Source organism: Nicotiana tabacum, chromosome 6 (assembly GCF_000715075.1).
Source record: "Nicotiana tabacum cultivar K326 chromosome 6, ASM71507v2, whole genome shotgun sequence".
NCBI lineage: Eukaryota > Viridiplantae > Streptophyta > Magnoliopsida > Solanales > Solanaceae > Nicotiana > Nicotiana tabacum.
Genome location: NC_134085.1, coordinates 206,625,488 through 206,639,684, shown reverse-complemented (window position 1 = coordinate 206,639,684; position 14,197 = coordinate 206,625,488). Strand labels below are relative to the sequence as shown.

Genomic DNA, 14,197 nt, shown 5'->3' with positions numbered 1-14,197 from the left:
GTTCCATACAACATGGCAGGCCTAACTAATGTTCTATAAAACTTACCTTTTAGTAACTGTGGCACTTTCTTGTCACACAAAACTCCCGACGCTAACCTTCACTTCATCCACCCCACCCCTATACGGTGTGTGACATCCTCGTCAATCTCCCCGATCCCCTGAATAACCGATCCAAGGTACTTGAAACTATCTTTCTTGGGAATGACTTGAGAGTCAAGCCTCACTTCAACTCCCGCTTCAGTCGGCTCAACTCCAAATTTGCACTCGAGGTATTCCGTCTTCGTCCTACTTGCACTCCTTTTCCGTCTGAATAACCGATCCAAGGTACTTGAAACTATCTATTTGCACTCTAATTGTCTTATTTATCTGTGAGTGCTACTGCTCCTCCTTTTAGATGGCTTTATCAAAACTTATTGGTAAGGTGTGTACTCTACTTGCCAGACCCTACTTTGTGGGTTTTCGCCGATTTTATTATTTTTCTTTTATTTTATACTTTTTCATTGAAAATTTGTCTCTTGATATTGTTACTTAGTGCGTCAATCTTGTTGAGATTATTCAGAATCGATTAATTCGGATTCGTGCTCTCAATCAGAATTTTTTGCATTCTCTAATACAGGATAGAGAGATCTTATCATTTACACTGGCTCATATCTACGATTTTAATAGTATTTGGTCCCTATAATTCATTAGTCAACTACATCCACGGCGGTCCCATTTGATTTACTCATTAAGACAGTCTTAATTTTTGTAGCTTCCCTATATTCCTCTTTTCAATTTCCTCCTCCAAGTTAGCCATAAATTGAAGCAGAACATTATGTTATCTTGAAAATTGGGACCTTCTTCTGTGCCTTGTGTATTTCTCCTGCTAGTAATTGGTGCAAGAAAGAAATTGATGGAGGGAAAGGTTGAGGCATTAGCCAAGGAGCTAAACGATAATGGACTTCATTTTGAAACAAAATTGCAGCAAGAAGGAGAATTAGTAACACAAGTAAAATGTGATGACAAAATCAGTGAAGAAGAGAAGAACAAGATTCGCCTCATGAGAGCTCTTGTCGAAAAGCAAGATCCTTCTTCCAAGGTAAATTGTACTCCCTCTCTTACAATTTATAACTTAGTTGAACATATTTGACGGAGTTTAAGAAAAAGTTAAACTTTTAAATTTGTGGTTCTAAACAACTCAAAAAAGTATCCACATTATATGTGTGGTTATAAAAACTTCTCGCTATGGATAGAATTGGTAATAAATTGTTTCCAAATTTAGAAAGAGGTCTTTTGGAACGGACCAAAAAAAATAGGCTCACATAAACGGAAACGGAGGGATATTGTACTCCCGTTTCAATTTGTTTGGCATCGTTTAACTTGATACAAAGTTTAAAAGAAAAAAGATCTCAAATATATCATAATTTTTGTGTTGTTATACTCATATTTTTGAAACTTGTGCTCATAAATATGATATAACATTTGAAGGTTGCAAAAGCTTGTTATTAAGGAAGTATAAAAATATATCATTTTATCTTAAAACGGGCTAATAAGAAAATAATATTAAGGGAAGTTAAATGCAGGGAGTAACTCTTTATTACTTTCCTTCCTTCCGTTGACGTGTAGAACATTAAGATTTTTCTATGTTAAAATGATCAAGAGCAAGAGAGAGGTTTTTAATAGCTTGTTTGGAAAGATTCTAAAATCAGCTTATTTTGAGAAGTGGTTTATCTTAAAAGTACTTTTTTTAAAAAGTATTTTTGCTGAGAAATAGTTTGTGTTTGAGTAATTAATTTAAAATGCACTTCTGAGCAACAATTAATATTTGGCCAAGCTTTTAAAAAGTGTTTCTAAATATATTTTTGTCAAAAGTGTTTTTCAAAAAAGTATTTTTGGGAAGAAACTATTTTTTTCTCTTCCAAAACTGCTTCTGCTTTTCCTCAAAAGCATTTTTATTTTCCAAAAGTTTGGCCAAACATTTCAACTTAAAAAAAGATGCTTTTAGATTTGAAAAAGCTTGGCCAAAGATACTATAATTGTACAACTTCTAGTTAGTTAAAAGGAAATGAGATGTTGTAGGAAAATATACACCTCAGGAACTAGCTTTTACAGTTGAATTTGGCCTAATCTTCATTATTCTAAATCATGTATTTGAATTAGAGTCATCTATGTTCTTGATTTGTTCAATGATTGTTATACGTCCATGCCCCAAATATCCCGCTCTAGCCATGAGGGAGGTGTTAAATGTCGTGCATTGATTAAGGGAATTGACTGTTGCCTCGTTATGTGGTTTTGAGAGATGCTGTTATAATTCAGCTAAGACGAAGATGTAATTGATATGGAGATGAAGAGGATGAAGAAGATGAAGCAGAGAGTTTGAGTAGAGAGAGAAAGTAGGTGGAGCATTCTATATTGTATTAGAAAGTGAAAACTAATCTTCTGTTTACAAAGGAGTTAGTTTAAATAAGCTAACTAACTTAACAACTAAATAGGAAATGACTAAACTACCTTTTTATATTTTAACACTCCCCCTCAAGCTAGGTGGTGTGAAGATGTTTAAAACACCTAGCTTGGAGTTTAGATATTCATGTTGAACTTTACTAAGCCCTTTTGTAAGGAGATCAGCAGGCTGGTCCTTTGTTGCAATATACTTGGTGATTACCAAACCTTGTTGAACTCTTTCTCTTATAAAGTGACAATCTATTTCTATGTGTTTGGTCCTTTCATGATATACAGGATTAGCAGCTATTTGAATAGTTTTTTTGCTGTCACAATATATTTCAACTGGTAGTTTAATGTCTGCATCCACTTCTTTCAGTAGTCCACTGAGCCAAGTCAACTCTGCTACACTTGTTGCTAGGCTTCTGTATTCAGCTTCTGCAGAACTCTTAGAGACTGTAGTTTGTTTCTTAGATTTCCATGAAACTAGAGAATCTCCAATTTTAATAAGGAATCCTGTTACAGATCTTCTGGTAAGAGGGCAAGAAGCCCAATCTGCATCACAATATGCAGTAATAATGTTGCTGGATTTGCTGGATAAAAGTATTCCTTGACCTGACTGATTTTTTATATATCTTACAATCCTCAATGCTGCATCCATGTGAGACTTCTTAGGTTGTTGAAGGAATTGACTTAGTGTTTATACACCAAATGATATGTCAGGTCTTGTTACTGTTAGATATAACAGTTTCCCAATGATCTTTGGTAAGCTTGCTGATCAGTGACAGGATCTTCTTCAGATTTGATACCTTTTCCAATACGATCATCATATGTTTTTGATGTGAGCTTCATGTTGGTGTCTATAGGAGTTACAACAGGCTTAGGTGCTGACAATCCAGCTTCAGATATGAGTTCTAGTGCATATTTTCTTTGATGCACGATAATTCCATGCTTTGACCTTGCAAATTCAATACCTAAGAAATACTTTAACTCTTCCAAATCTTTCATCTTGAAAGCTTTATGCAGGGATTGTTTAGTTTCTTCAATTAGTTTCAAATTGTCTCCTATGATTAACATATCATCAACATAGACTAGTACCATTACACTTCCCTCACTTGTCCTTTTTATAAATAGAGAGTGATCAAATTGACTTTATCTGAACTGAAAATTTAACAAAGATTCTGATAACTTTGCATTCCATTGCCTTGGTGCTTGTTTAAGCCCATACAAGGATTTGATTAGTCTACATACTACTTTATTCTCCCCCTGACTTGAAAATCCTTGTGGCAAATCCATGTAGATTTCATCACGAAGATCTCTTTGAAGAAAGGTATTATACACATCCATTTGGTGTATATGCCATTGTTTTGCTGCTGCTAAAGCCAAAATTGTCCTAACAGTTACCATTTTCACTACAGGTGAAAATGTTTCTTGGTAATCAATCCCCTCCTTTTGACTGTACCCCTTTGCTAATAATCTAGCTTGAATCTTTCAATCTCACCTGTAGCTTTGTATTTGATCTTGAAGATCCATTTGCACCCTATAGGTTTCTTACCTTCTGGTAGTGTGACAATTTCCCATGTATTATTGTTCTCAAGTACCTTTATTTCTTCATTCATTGCTTCCACCCATCTAGGATCTTTTACTGCCTCAAAATAGTTTGCAGGCTCAATAACAGAAGAAAACACACTCATATAGGATTGATATTTGGGTGATAGTTGATCATATCCTAGATACTCCCTCCGTTTCAATTTATGTGAACCCATTTGACTGGGCACGGAATTTAAGAAAAGAGAAAAGACTTTGGATCTTGTGGTGTAAAATGAGGCACATAAAATATTGTGTGGCTATAAAACATTGTGTAAAGGTAATTTGTTTCCAAATAAGGAAAGGGATCATTCTTTTTGGCACGGACTAAAAAGGAAATAGGTTCACATAAATTGAAACGGAGGGAATATTTGTTTATTGCATAAGGTTCATCTCTGTGAATATTAGTGATACAAAGTCTTTCATCCATATAGGTGGATTTTTGTCTCTTGTTGATTTTCTGACAATCATTTGTTGAGGTTGAGTCTGTTGAGGTATTTGTTGATCTGTCATAGTTTGTTCTAAGTGTTGAAAGTATACCTGAACATCTGTGATTGGTGAAGGTATATTTGTATCTGCTTCTGCTACTTCAAAGTCTTGATTTTGTTGTTGAACCATAGTGTTTGAAAGGTTGTTTGTAAGACTAGTCTCAGGTATAACATCTAGTATTATCCCTTTATGCAGAGTAGGATCTACAAATAAGGACTGTGCTGCAGTTTTGTTTCTATAACTGAAAGGGAATATGTCTTCCCTAAATGTCACATCTCTGCTAACAAAGAAAGACTGATTAGCAATATCAAATAAAATATATCCTTTTTGGACCTCTGAGTATCCCATATGAACAGCCTTATTAGCTCTTGGCATAAGTTTATCATGTTCCTGCACAACCTTTGCAAAGCATAAGCAACCTAACACCCTAAGATGTTCTAGAGGAGGTTTCTTCTGGTATAATTTTTCATAAGGTGTCATGTTACTTATGACTGAACTAGGCATCCTATTTATCAAATATACTGCTGCTAACACACAGTGACCCCAGTATTTGATTGGAATTTGAGCTTGAAATCTAAGGGCCCTGGTTACTTCAAGTATATGTCTATGTTTCCTCTCAGCTACTCCATTTTGCTGAGGGGTATAAACACAAGTCCTGTGATGAATAATCCCTAAGTTCTTGAACAGATTATCACACATTGAGTTCATAAATTCTGTGTCATTATCAGTTCTTATAATTTTTACTGACTTATCAAATTGATTTTTAACATAAGGAAATGTTGTAAAGATAGAAACACATCGGATTTCTGTTTAAGTAGAAATATCCAAGTCATTCTTGAGTAATCATTAACTATTGTAAGAAAATATCTATTACCATCAAATGTATTCACTTTGTAAGGTCCCCACAAGTCTGTATGTATCATGTAAAAACAATAGGTACTTTTAATGCTACTAGAATGAAAAGGCAGCTTAGTTTGTTTAGCACAAGGACATACAGTGCATTTGCTTATCTTTTCTCTAATGAATGGTAAGCTAACATGTAAGATTTTCTGTAATCCTTAAATAGACATGTGACCAAGTCTTTTATGCCACAGATCCACATCTAGCTGCTTGTTTAGATTTCCAACTTCTGAGGCTGCTAATGCAATCCTTTTATTCTTCTCCATTATTTGTCTTAGTAAGATGTAGAGCCCATCTTCTTCCTTACCAATCTCCCTCATCTTCCCAGTGAAGAGATCCTGGAAGAAGCAAAAATCAGGGAAAAAGGTTGCTGAACATTTTAGGTCCTTAGTAGCCTTAGACACAGATAATAGATTAAATTTGAATTGTGGCATATGAAATACATTAGAAATTGTATTCTCATCTGATAAGGAACTTGCACCTATGTGTGTGACTTGTGTTATATCACCATTTGGTAAGAAGACTGTTTTTGGTTTTTCAATCTTTATTGAGGATTTATCTAACATGTTAATATCAGACACCATGTGATTTGTAGCTCCAGTGTCTATAATCCAATCATAAGTTTCATCAGAGACTAGTAGAGCTTTAGGAGTACCTGTCAAATTTGCTGCAGAGTTGTCTGATGAAGGTATTGAAATCTTGTTTAGCATCTGGACAATTTGATCATATTGATCCTTGGTGAAAGTGTAGTTTCCTAATTGATTTCCAACAGCACTCTCACATGATAGACCATATGCACTTGGCTTTACTTGCATTCTGTTCTACCACATTTGTGTTCATCCCATAGTTGAATGTCATAGGATTATTCTGATCCATCTGAGAGTTATCTGAGTACATTGACTGCAATTGCACTATGATTAGGATAGTGAACCCCAGAATTTTTCTTCTTGAACTTGAAATCTGCAGGATACTCTACAATTTTGTAGCAGTTTTCTTTGCTGTGTCCTTTAAGCTTACAAAAGTCATATTGTATGTTGTAATTTTTCTTGAATCTTTGAGGCTGATTATTACCATTTCTTGAGTATATAGCCATATCATAACTACCAAGAATTGCATTAGGATTAGTTCCTAACACACCAGACACAGCTGCAACTGATTTTTGGCTTTCATCACTAACTATCATTGCATATGCTTGATTCACTGTAGGTATGGACTTCGCATTAAAATCTGACTTCTAGTCTGTGAGTATGACTCATTTATCCCCATAAAAAACTGATACAATTTCAATTTTTGTAAATATAACACAAAATTTCTTGATTTTTCACAATCACACCCAGGAGCAGGCACTAATGCCTCAAACTCTTCCCACAAATCTTTCAGTCTTGAAAAGTATACAGAGATTGAGGTAGTCCCTTGAGTTAAAGTTGCAATTTCTTTGTGTAGGTTGAAGGTTCTTGACCCATCAATTTTATTAAACCTTTCTAATAAATTTTCCCAAACAGCTTGAGCACTAGAGGCATACATAATTCCTCCTAACAGCCCCTTAGCCACAGAATTCATTATCCAAGACAGAACAATTGCATTGACTCTCTCCCAGTGATTTCCCATGGTTATTGGAAAGTTTTCTTTCTTGCATGTCCCATCAACCATGCCTAATTTGTTTCTTCCTAGTAATGCTACTCTTATAGATCTATTCCAGATTGAATAGTTTTCAATCCCTGTCAATTGAAATGAAATTATTTGAATACCACTTACATCAGTTGGTAACAAGAACAGTGGATGATTGTAGTCCAATCCTGCAATTCAGTTTCCAGAATTTTGAGTACTCTGCTCTCCTGTGCCCAGATTTGCAGGATTTGCCCTCGATTGTTCATCAGTGATAGCCGTGGATTCTTGACCCTCAGTGACCAGATTTTTCACTAGAATTGCAACTAAGTTTTGATCGATTTACAAGCTTCAGTTTTGTAGCTTGTACTGCTCTGATACCATGTTATAATTCAGCTAAGACGAAGATGTAATTGATATGGAGATGAAGAGGATGAAGCAGAGAGTTTGAGTAGAGAGAGAAAGTAGGCGGAGCATTCTATATTGTATTAGAAAAATGAAAAACTAAACTTCTGTTTACAAAGGAGTTAGTTTAAATAAGCTAACTAACTTAACAACTAAATAGGAAATGACTAAACTACCCTTTTATACTTTAACAGATGCTCACCTCACGAGCTAGTTTTTTGATGAGTTAGGCTTTGAGTCCATTTTTTTATCACTTTTTTTTACGACAATTGTTTTCAGGAAGTAGATGATTTTGAGATAAGAAGGTTTCTTCGAGCTAGGGATATGGACGTAGACAAAGCTTCGGCAATGTTGTTGAAATGCCTAAAATGGAGGAAAAACATTGCACCAAATGGCTCGATTTCACCGAGTGAGATTCCAAACCAGATAGCACACAACAAAATGTTCATGCAAGGAGTCGACAAACAAGGACACCCTATTGCTGTCGTTTTAGGTGGCAGACATTTTCAAAATAAACTAGGAGGTCCTGACGAGTTCAAACGTATGAATTTTGTTTTCTTTCTCTTTATTCCGTTCCATTTCGCCTGTTGCTTAATTTAAAGTCAAGACTTTGTTCTGATTTGCAGGATTTGTGGTCTTGGCTTTAGACAAACTGTGTTCAAGGTACACTATCTAATTAATATAATATTCTCACTTGGCAAATTTAATTCGCCTTTTCAAAGAAGCTTCCAAGTCTGTCGAGATCATGCAAGTTTGATATTTTTATTATTTTATCTTGGGATTTTTCTTTATGAATCAGGACTTCACCAGGTAGGGAAAAGTTTGTGGTAATTGGAGATCTCCAAAGTTTTGGCTATGCGAACAGCGATGCTCGTGCATACATTGGGGCTCTATCCATTTTACAGGTCTAATCAATCATTATAATCATTGAGTTTAACTTCTATTTAAAAACAATATAAGGTCTTTTTTATACTATCAGATCACCTAAAGAATCAGTAATCTGAAAAACAAGATAGTTTACCTATTAAAAGTTAAAACATGCTAAATATAGTGATAGTGTAAAAGCGCTTCACTACCCGTATATGTAAGTGAAATCCTTTTCATTTTTCTCCTTGTAGTCCATAATCTTGAAGTTTACTACTCTTTATTTGCAGGATTGCTACCCTGAAAGACTTGGAAAACTATTTGTAGTTCATGTTCCTTACCTATTCTGGGCCATGTGGAAAATTGTGTATCCTTTTATTGATAACAAGACCAAAAAGAAGGTGAGTCTCTACAATTGTTGATGAAACAATGTTAGAGTTTAGTCAAGCTGCAGTTGTAGGGGCGAAACTATGTGTGGTCAAGGGTGGTCAATTGAACAACCTTCGTCGAATAATTACATTATGTACATAAAATATTACTTGTCATTGATTAAAAAAATAGACTTTGAATACCCTTGCATAACCCACTAGCAAAGGGTATATTTGAACACCCTTATTTAATTTCCTGACTTCGCCACTGTGCAGTTGTAGTCAAGGATTGCCTCATTAAGTTACTGGTTAAACCTTGTGTTGGATTATATTCACCAAATTAATTTCTATCCTTACTCTCAGATCACATTTGTGGAAGACAAACGACTCATGACAACTCTACTTCAAGACATTGATGAAAGCCAGCTACCGGAGATTTATGGAGGCAAAATGCCATTAGTTCCTATTCATGAAGCCTGAGCAAGTAATTACTAATTATTTAGAGCTCCTTTTCAAGGAGTTCCAACCTAATCGAGATGGTAACACTCTCGGAAATAAGACAGCTTGTGATTAATGGGATTAAATATTTGTATACATTATGCATTCATAAACATTTAGCTTTTACCTAATTGCCACTTCAGCTTCCATTTGATTTTTGACTAAACTGGACAGTCCTCACTCTCAAATTCTAAAGCTAATGAACATAAGTTTGTATAATATTTACTTTAAATCCTCTTTGTAGTCCTGAAAGCGTTATTTGCCTTTGTAGGTCCTCTGTGTGTATTAGAAAAGCAAGACTAACCGCCATTAAGCTGGTTTTCTACCAATTATTTTAGTGTTAGGCTGCCATTTCTAACGAATTGTAGCCGATATATTTGAGTTCTCATGCAATATACTGCTGAAGTTATACATCAAGTACACATGTTATACTTGTATGGGCTAAAAATTATCATAATTATATGTGACCCTAATCGGCATTAAGGAAGCTTTCGAAGGCTGCCACTTGTCATCAAACTGGTTTCAACAGAAGATGAAGGTGAGGTCGAGTACCCGGCGGAGGACGAAGACGAGGACAAGTACTCCCTTTAACAGGAGCAGTTACACCTAGTTTAGAAACAAAACCTTACATAGTTTAGAAACAAGACCTTACAGATGAATATTCCTGCCATCTGTACTATTAGTGTTTTTATTGCCCATGTGCCCCTATAAATGTAGTTATAGAGGGGATTGAACACTCATTGTAAAAAAATAATATATGGACATTTTTTGAAGATTCTTACTTTATCATTGACATACAAAATATACATTTTCTTCCGATCTTTATCTATCTTTTCTTCCACGATGCGAGGATGATCCGAATATTCAAAGGGTTATCACCATCTATCTTTGTCAGAAGGAATATCAAAGAATCTTATCCTTTTCGGGTGACTCACATGCATTTATTTACCAAAACGCTATTCATCATTATTGACTGCCATTTAATGCTACACTCTTTGTTCTTGGGTCATTGAATATTGCATTATTGTTGTTATTGATTGCTACTCAAATAGTATCCGTGCCATCTTACTACGAAATCGGTTAACCAGTCTTTTGGATATTAATATTGGCTAAGATTAACTCTATTTTATTAAAAAAATTGATTGTTTAAACCTAGATTCAAATTTTGAGTCAGACAATACTGCTCCGGCTTAATATGAAGCCTGGACATTGGAACCAAGTATGTGAAAATCGTCACAGAACAAGGGTGTCCTGGCCTCACTAGTTAAATGTTACAGGAGAAAATAAACTCATCTGGCAACTTGTAACACGATTTTTTTTGAAATAACAACAACTGTATGATCAACATAAGAAAAGTTATCTTAACAAATACAACATAAGTTTCCCCATCCCTTTCTTTTTGTCCATCTTTTTCAAATTGCAATATCATTTTGTTGTTTCACCTTGATTTTGTCTCCATGACTAATATGACATATATAGCCTATTTGGCCAATCGGCTTATTTTGAAAAGTATTTCAAAAAGTATTTTTGGAGAGAAGTAGTTTGCGTTTGGCTAATTAATTTAAAAAATACTTTTGATCAGTAATTAGTATTTGACTAAGCTTTTAAAAAATGTCTAAGTGTATTTTTCTGTGCTTTTCAAAATAGTTCTTTTGGAAGAAACTATTTTTTTTTAATGAAAAATTCCTTCTGATTCTATTTAAAAATCATTATTTTTTATAAAAATTTAGTCAAACATCTTAACTCTGAAAAAAGAAGAAGCAATTTCGTCCAATAGCCAAACAGCTTCACATAAAATCTTCTTCTATCACCTTCCATTCTAGGAGAAAATACGTGGGCGCCCCTGGCCGCACAGTTTTGTTTTCCTTCTGTTGAAAATCAGATAGAGTTGCAGCAAATATCCATCCACTATGTAGCTCAAATTAGCCTCTATGAGTCAAAATTAAATCATTTCAAAAAAATAACTTTCTGATTTAATCAATAAAAGATAAATAAATATTTGGCAAGAATTCATGATCAACAAACAGTAAACACCGATGGCTTATTAGTTATGCTTAATTTAGACAAATGATTAAACGACATTCAGTTTAGTTAATCGATACATGTGAGTTGTGACATTTGCTATTAAGTCAAGATTAGGACATGCTATCATTTAACACTTTGAAACGAATTTCAGGTTTTTACAACTTTTCTTTCTTCAATTTCTTTCTACTGTTTCTCTTGTGTTGGCGTGATGGTCGACGAACAAGAAAATAAAGTACATTAATTAACGATTGTGTGAGTTTTTGTCAAATAAAAGAATAATATACTTTTCTTTAAGAATACTCTAATTTAATCAGTTTATTAGTGGAAAAATGAAGACACTGTAAAATTAATCTAGAAGAATATAATAAAATTGGCAAGACCCAGGCATAAGACGAGAGCAGAAGTTACCTTTTTTTTTTGGAACCCAGGAAACTCGCAGCCGCTACAGCCTCTGCCGTTCGACTGAGCACTCTATGGTGAGCACTCTGTGCGCACTGGGTAAACTCCCCATTGTGTAATAGCCCGCAAACCACACAGGGGATATAAAACGCACTAGGCAAGCCCTGTGCGACAGGCTCAACCCAGAAGGCATTAAGGGGGGATCGATCGCAGGTCATGTGTATGAATATACAAAAGCCGCTAGTTCATATTTGACTCTAGAACTAGACCTCTCTATAGTTTTTTCTATCTATTTTTGTGACGACCCAGTCAGTCGTCTCATGAGTTACCGCTCCGTTTTTCCCATTTCTGCTTCTTTATGCTTTGTTTATCTGTGTTATGTGATATCGGGTTGGTCGGATCGAATTCAGAAGGAATTTGGTAAGGTTTGAGACACTTAGTCTCTTTTGAGAGATCTTAAGTTGGAAAAGTCAACCGGATGTTGACTTATGAGTTAGAGGGCTCGGAAGTGAATTCCAATGGTTCGGTTAGTTTCGGGAGGTGATTTGTGACTTAGGAGTGTGATCGGAATGAGTTTTGGAGGTTCGGAGTAGATTTAAGCTTGAATTGGTGAAGTTGATATTTTGACGATTTTCGGTCGATAGGCGAGATTTTGATATAGGAGTCAGAATGGAATTCCGAGAGTTGCAGTAGTTCTTTTGTGTCATTTGGGATGTGTGTGCAAAATTTCACGTCATTCGGACGTGGGTTGGTTGGGTTTTGATCAAAAGCGTAATTTGGAAGATTTTAGAAACTTAGGCTTGAATCCGATATATTTTGGGTGATTTGATGTTGTTCGAGGTGTTTTGATGTTTGGAACAAGTTTGAATAAGGTTTTATGATATGTTGGTGCCTTTGGTTGAGGTCCGGGGAGCCTCGGGTGAGTTTCGGGTGGTCAACCGGATCATTTTGAAGTTTGAAAAATTGCAGATTTTGAGTTCCAGCGGTTGCAGACATTTTGGTCTTCACGTTCGCGAGAGGACCCTCACGTTCGCGAAGAGTATGCTGAGGGAGGTGGAAGTTTAGCCTTCACATTTGCGAGGCATGTGACATGTTCGCGAAGGGCTGCGAGGTTGTGCATCGCGTTCGCGGGCGTGTAGCCTCGTTCGCATAGAAGGAATTGAAAGGTCAAGCTTTAGTGGAAATTAACTCATCGCGTTTGCGATGGAAGGATCGCGTTCGCGACGGTTCATTTGGGAAAAGCATCGCGTTCGCGTGGGTTGTATAGCGTTTGCGGAAGAGGATTATGGTCAACATTATTTTTGTGCTTCGCGAACACGAGGCTTTGACCACGTTCGCGAAGAAGGAAATTAAGGCCTTGGCAAAATGTTTTTAACTCGTCTTGTCCGCGATTTTGGGGCTAATTTCCTCCATAGCTGGTCGTTTTTGGAGATTTTTAAAGGAGAATGAAGAAGGGATTAAGGAGAATCACTTGGAGGTAAGATTCTTGGACTAAAAACTCGATTATTATGTGAATTCAACCTAGAAAATCATGGAATCTAAGCCTAAAATTGAAGAACTAGGGCTTGAAATTGGAGACCAAACATTTGGGATTTGAAGGGTCATTTGTGGATGGATTTTGATGTTCTTGGTATTTATGAACTCGTGGGAAGATAAGAAATCTATTGGTATAAAAATTTTTGAATTTTGAGACGTGGGCCCGAGGGTCGGGTTTTGATAATTTCGGGATTTGTGCCTTTTATTGATTGTTTTCGCTTGAGCTTCATTCCCTTAGCATATTTTGACGTCCTCGTTATGATTTTGGATAGATTCAACACGCGTGGAGGCCGATTCGAGGGGCAAAGACGTCGCGAGCTAGAGATTTAGCCGGTTCGAGGTGAGTAATGATTGTAAATGATGTTCTGAGGGTTTAAAATCCCGGATTGCATATCGTAGTGCTATATTGAGGTGAGGCACAAGCTTGATGACGAGCGTGAGGTCGTGCACTATTGGGGATTGTGACTTGGTCTGTCCCGATTGATAATTTTACTGCGTATTTGATTGAAAATTATTTGCTATCATCATTATTTGGGCTGAATGCATATTTGGGCCTAGTGCCAACTATTTGAACCCTTCGGGAATTTTCATTGTTATTTTCTCACTGTTTTGACTTTATACTTTAACTCAGTCATGTTATTTTCCACTGTTTTCATACTCAACAATGTTTACTCAGTTTTAAGACTTAAATGATATTTTAAATGATGTTTGGGATGAGAAACACTGTTTTACTATTGCCCGAGGGGCTTGTGAGTTTGACCGAGTAAGGCCGAGGGCCTATGTTGTGAGGAAACACTGATACTGATTTGAGGCCGAGGGCCTGAGATATATATATGCCACGAGGTGGTTTGATTGATATGAGGTTGATGGCCTTGTTTTGATGCCACAAGATGGCTTGTTATTGCGCTTGGGCCGTAAGGGCCCCTCCAGGAGTCTGCACACCCCTAGTGAGTGAGGGTACCCATTGTGATGTGAGATTGAGCCCGAGGGACTGGTATTATTCTGAGTTGTTGCCCGAGGGGAGGATTTGTTGATACTGTGCCCGAGGGGCGAACTTCTATTTGTTTACTTTACATTAATTACCTGTCAATTGCTTGTTTACT

General features: G+C 36.1%; 1 protein-coding gene across 1 annotated transcript; it reads left to right on the top strand.

Annotated features, from left to right (window-relative positions):
* The first annotated feature begins 395 nt into the window (after positions 1-395).
* LOC107821881 (uncharacterized) lies at positions 396-9,369 on the top strand. The gene is made up of 6 exons (XM_016648340.2): positions 396-1,078; positions 7,684-7,945; positions 8,031-8,067; positions 8,204-8,309; positions 8,559-8,669; positions 9,000-9,369. The coding sequence occupies exons 1-6, from the start codon at positions 893-895 to the stop codon at positions 9,114-9,116; spliced, it is 819 nt and encodes a 272-aa protein (XP_016503826.1). The 5' UTR covers positions 396-892; the 3' UTR covers positions 9,117-9,369.
* Positions 9,370-14,197: the final 4,828 nt, after the last annotated feature.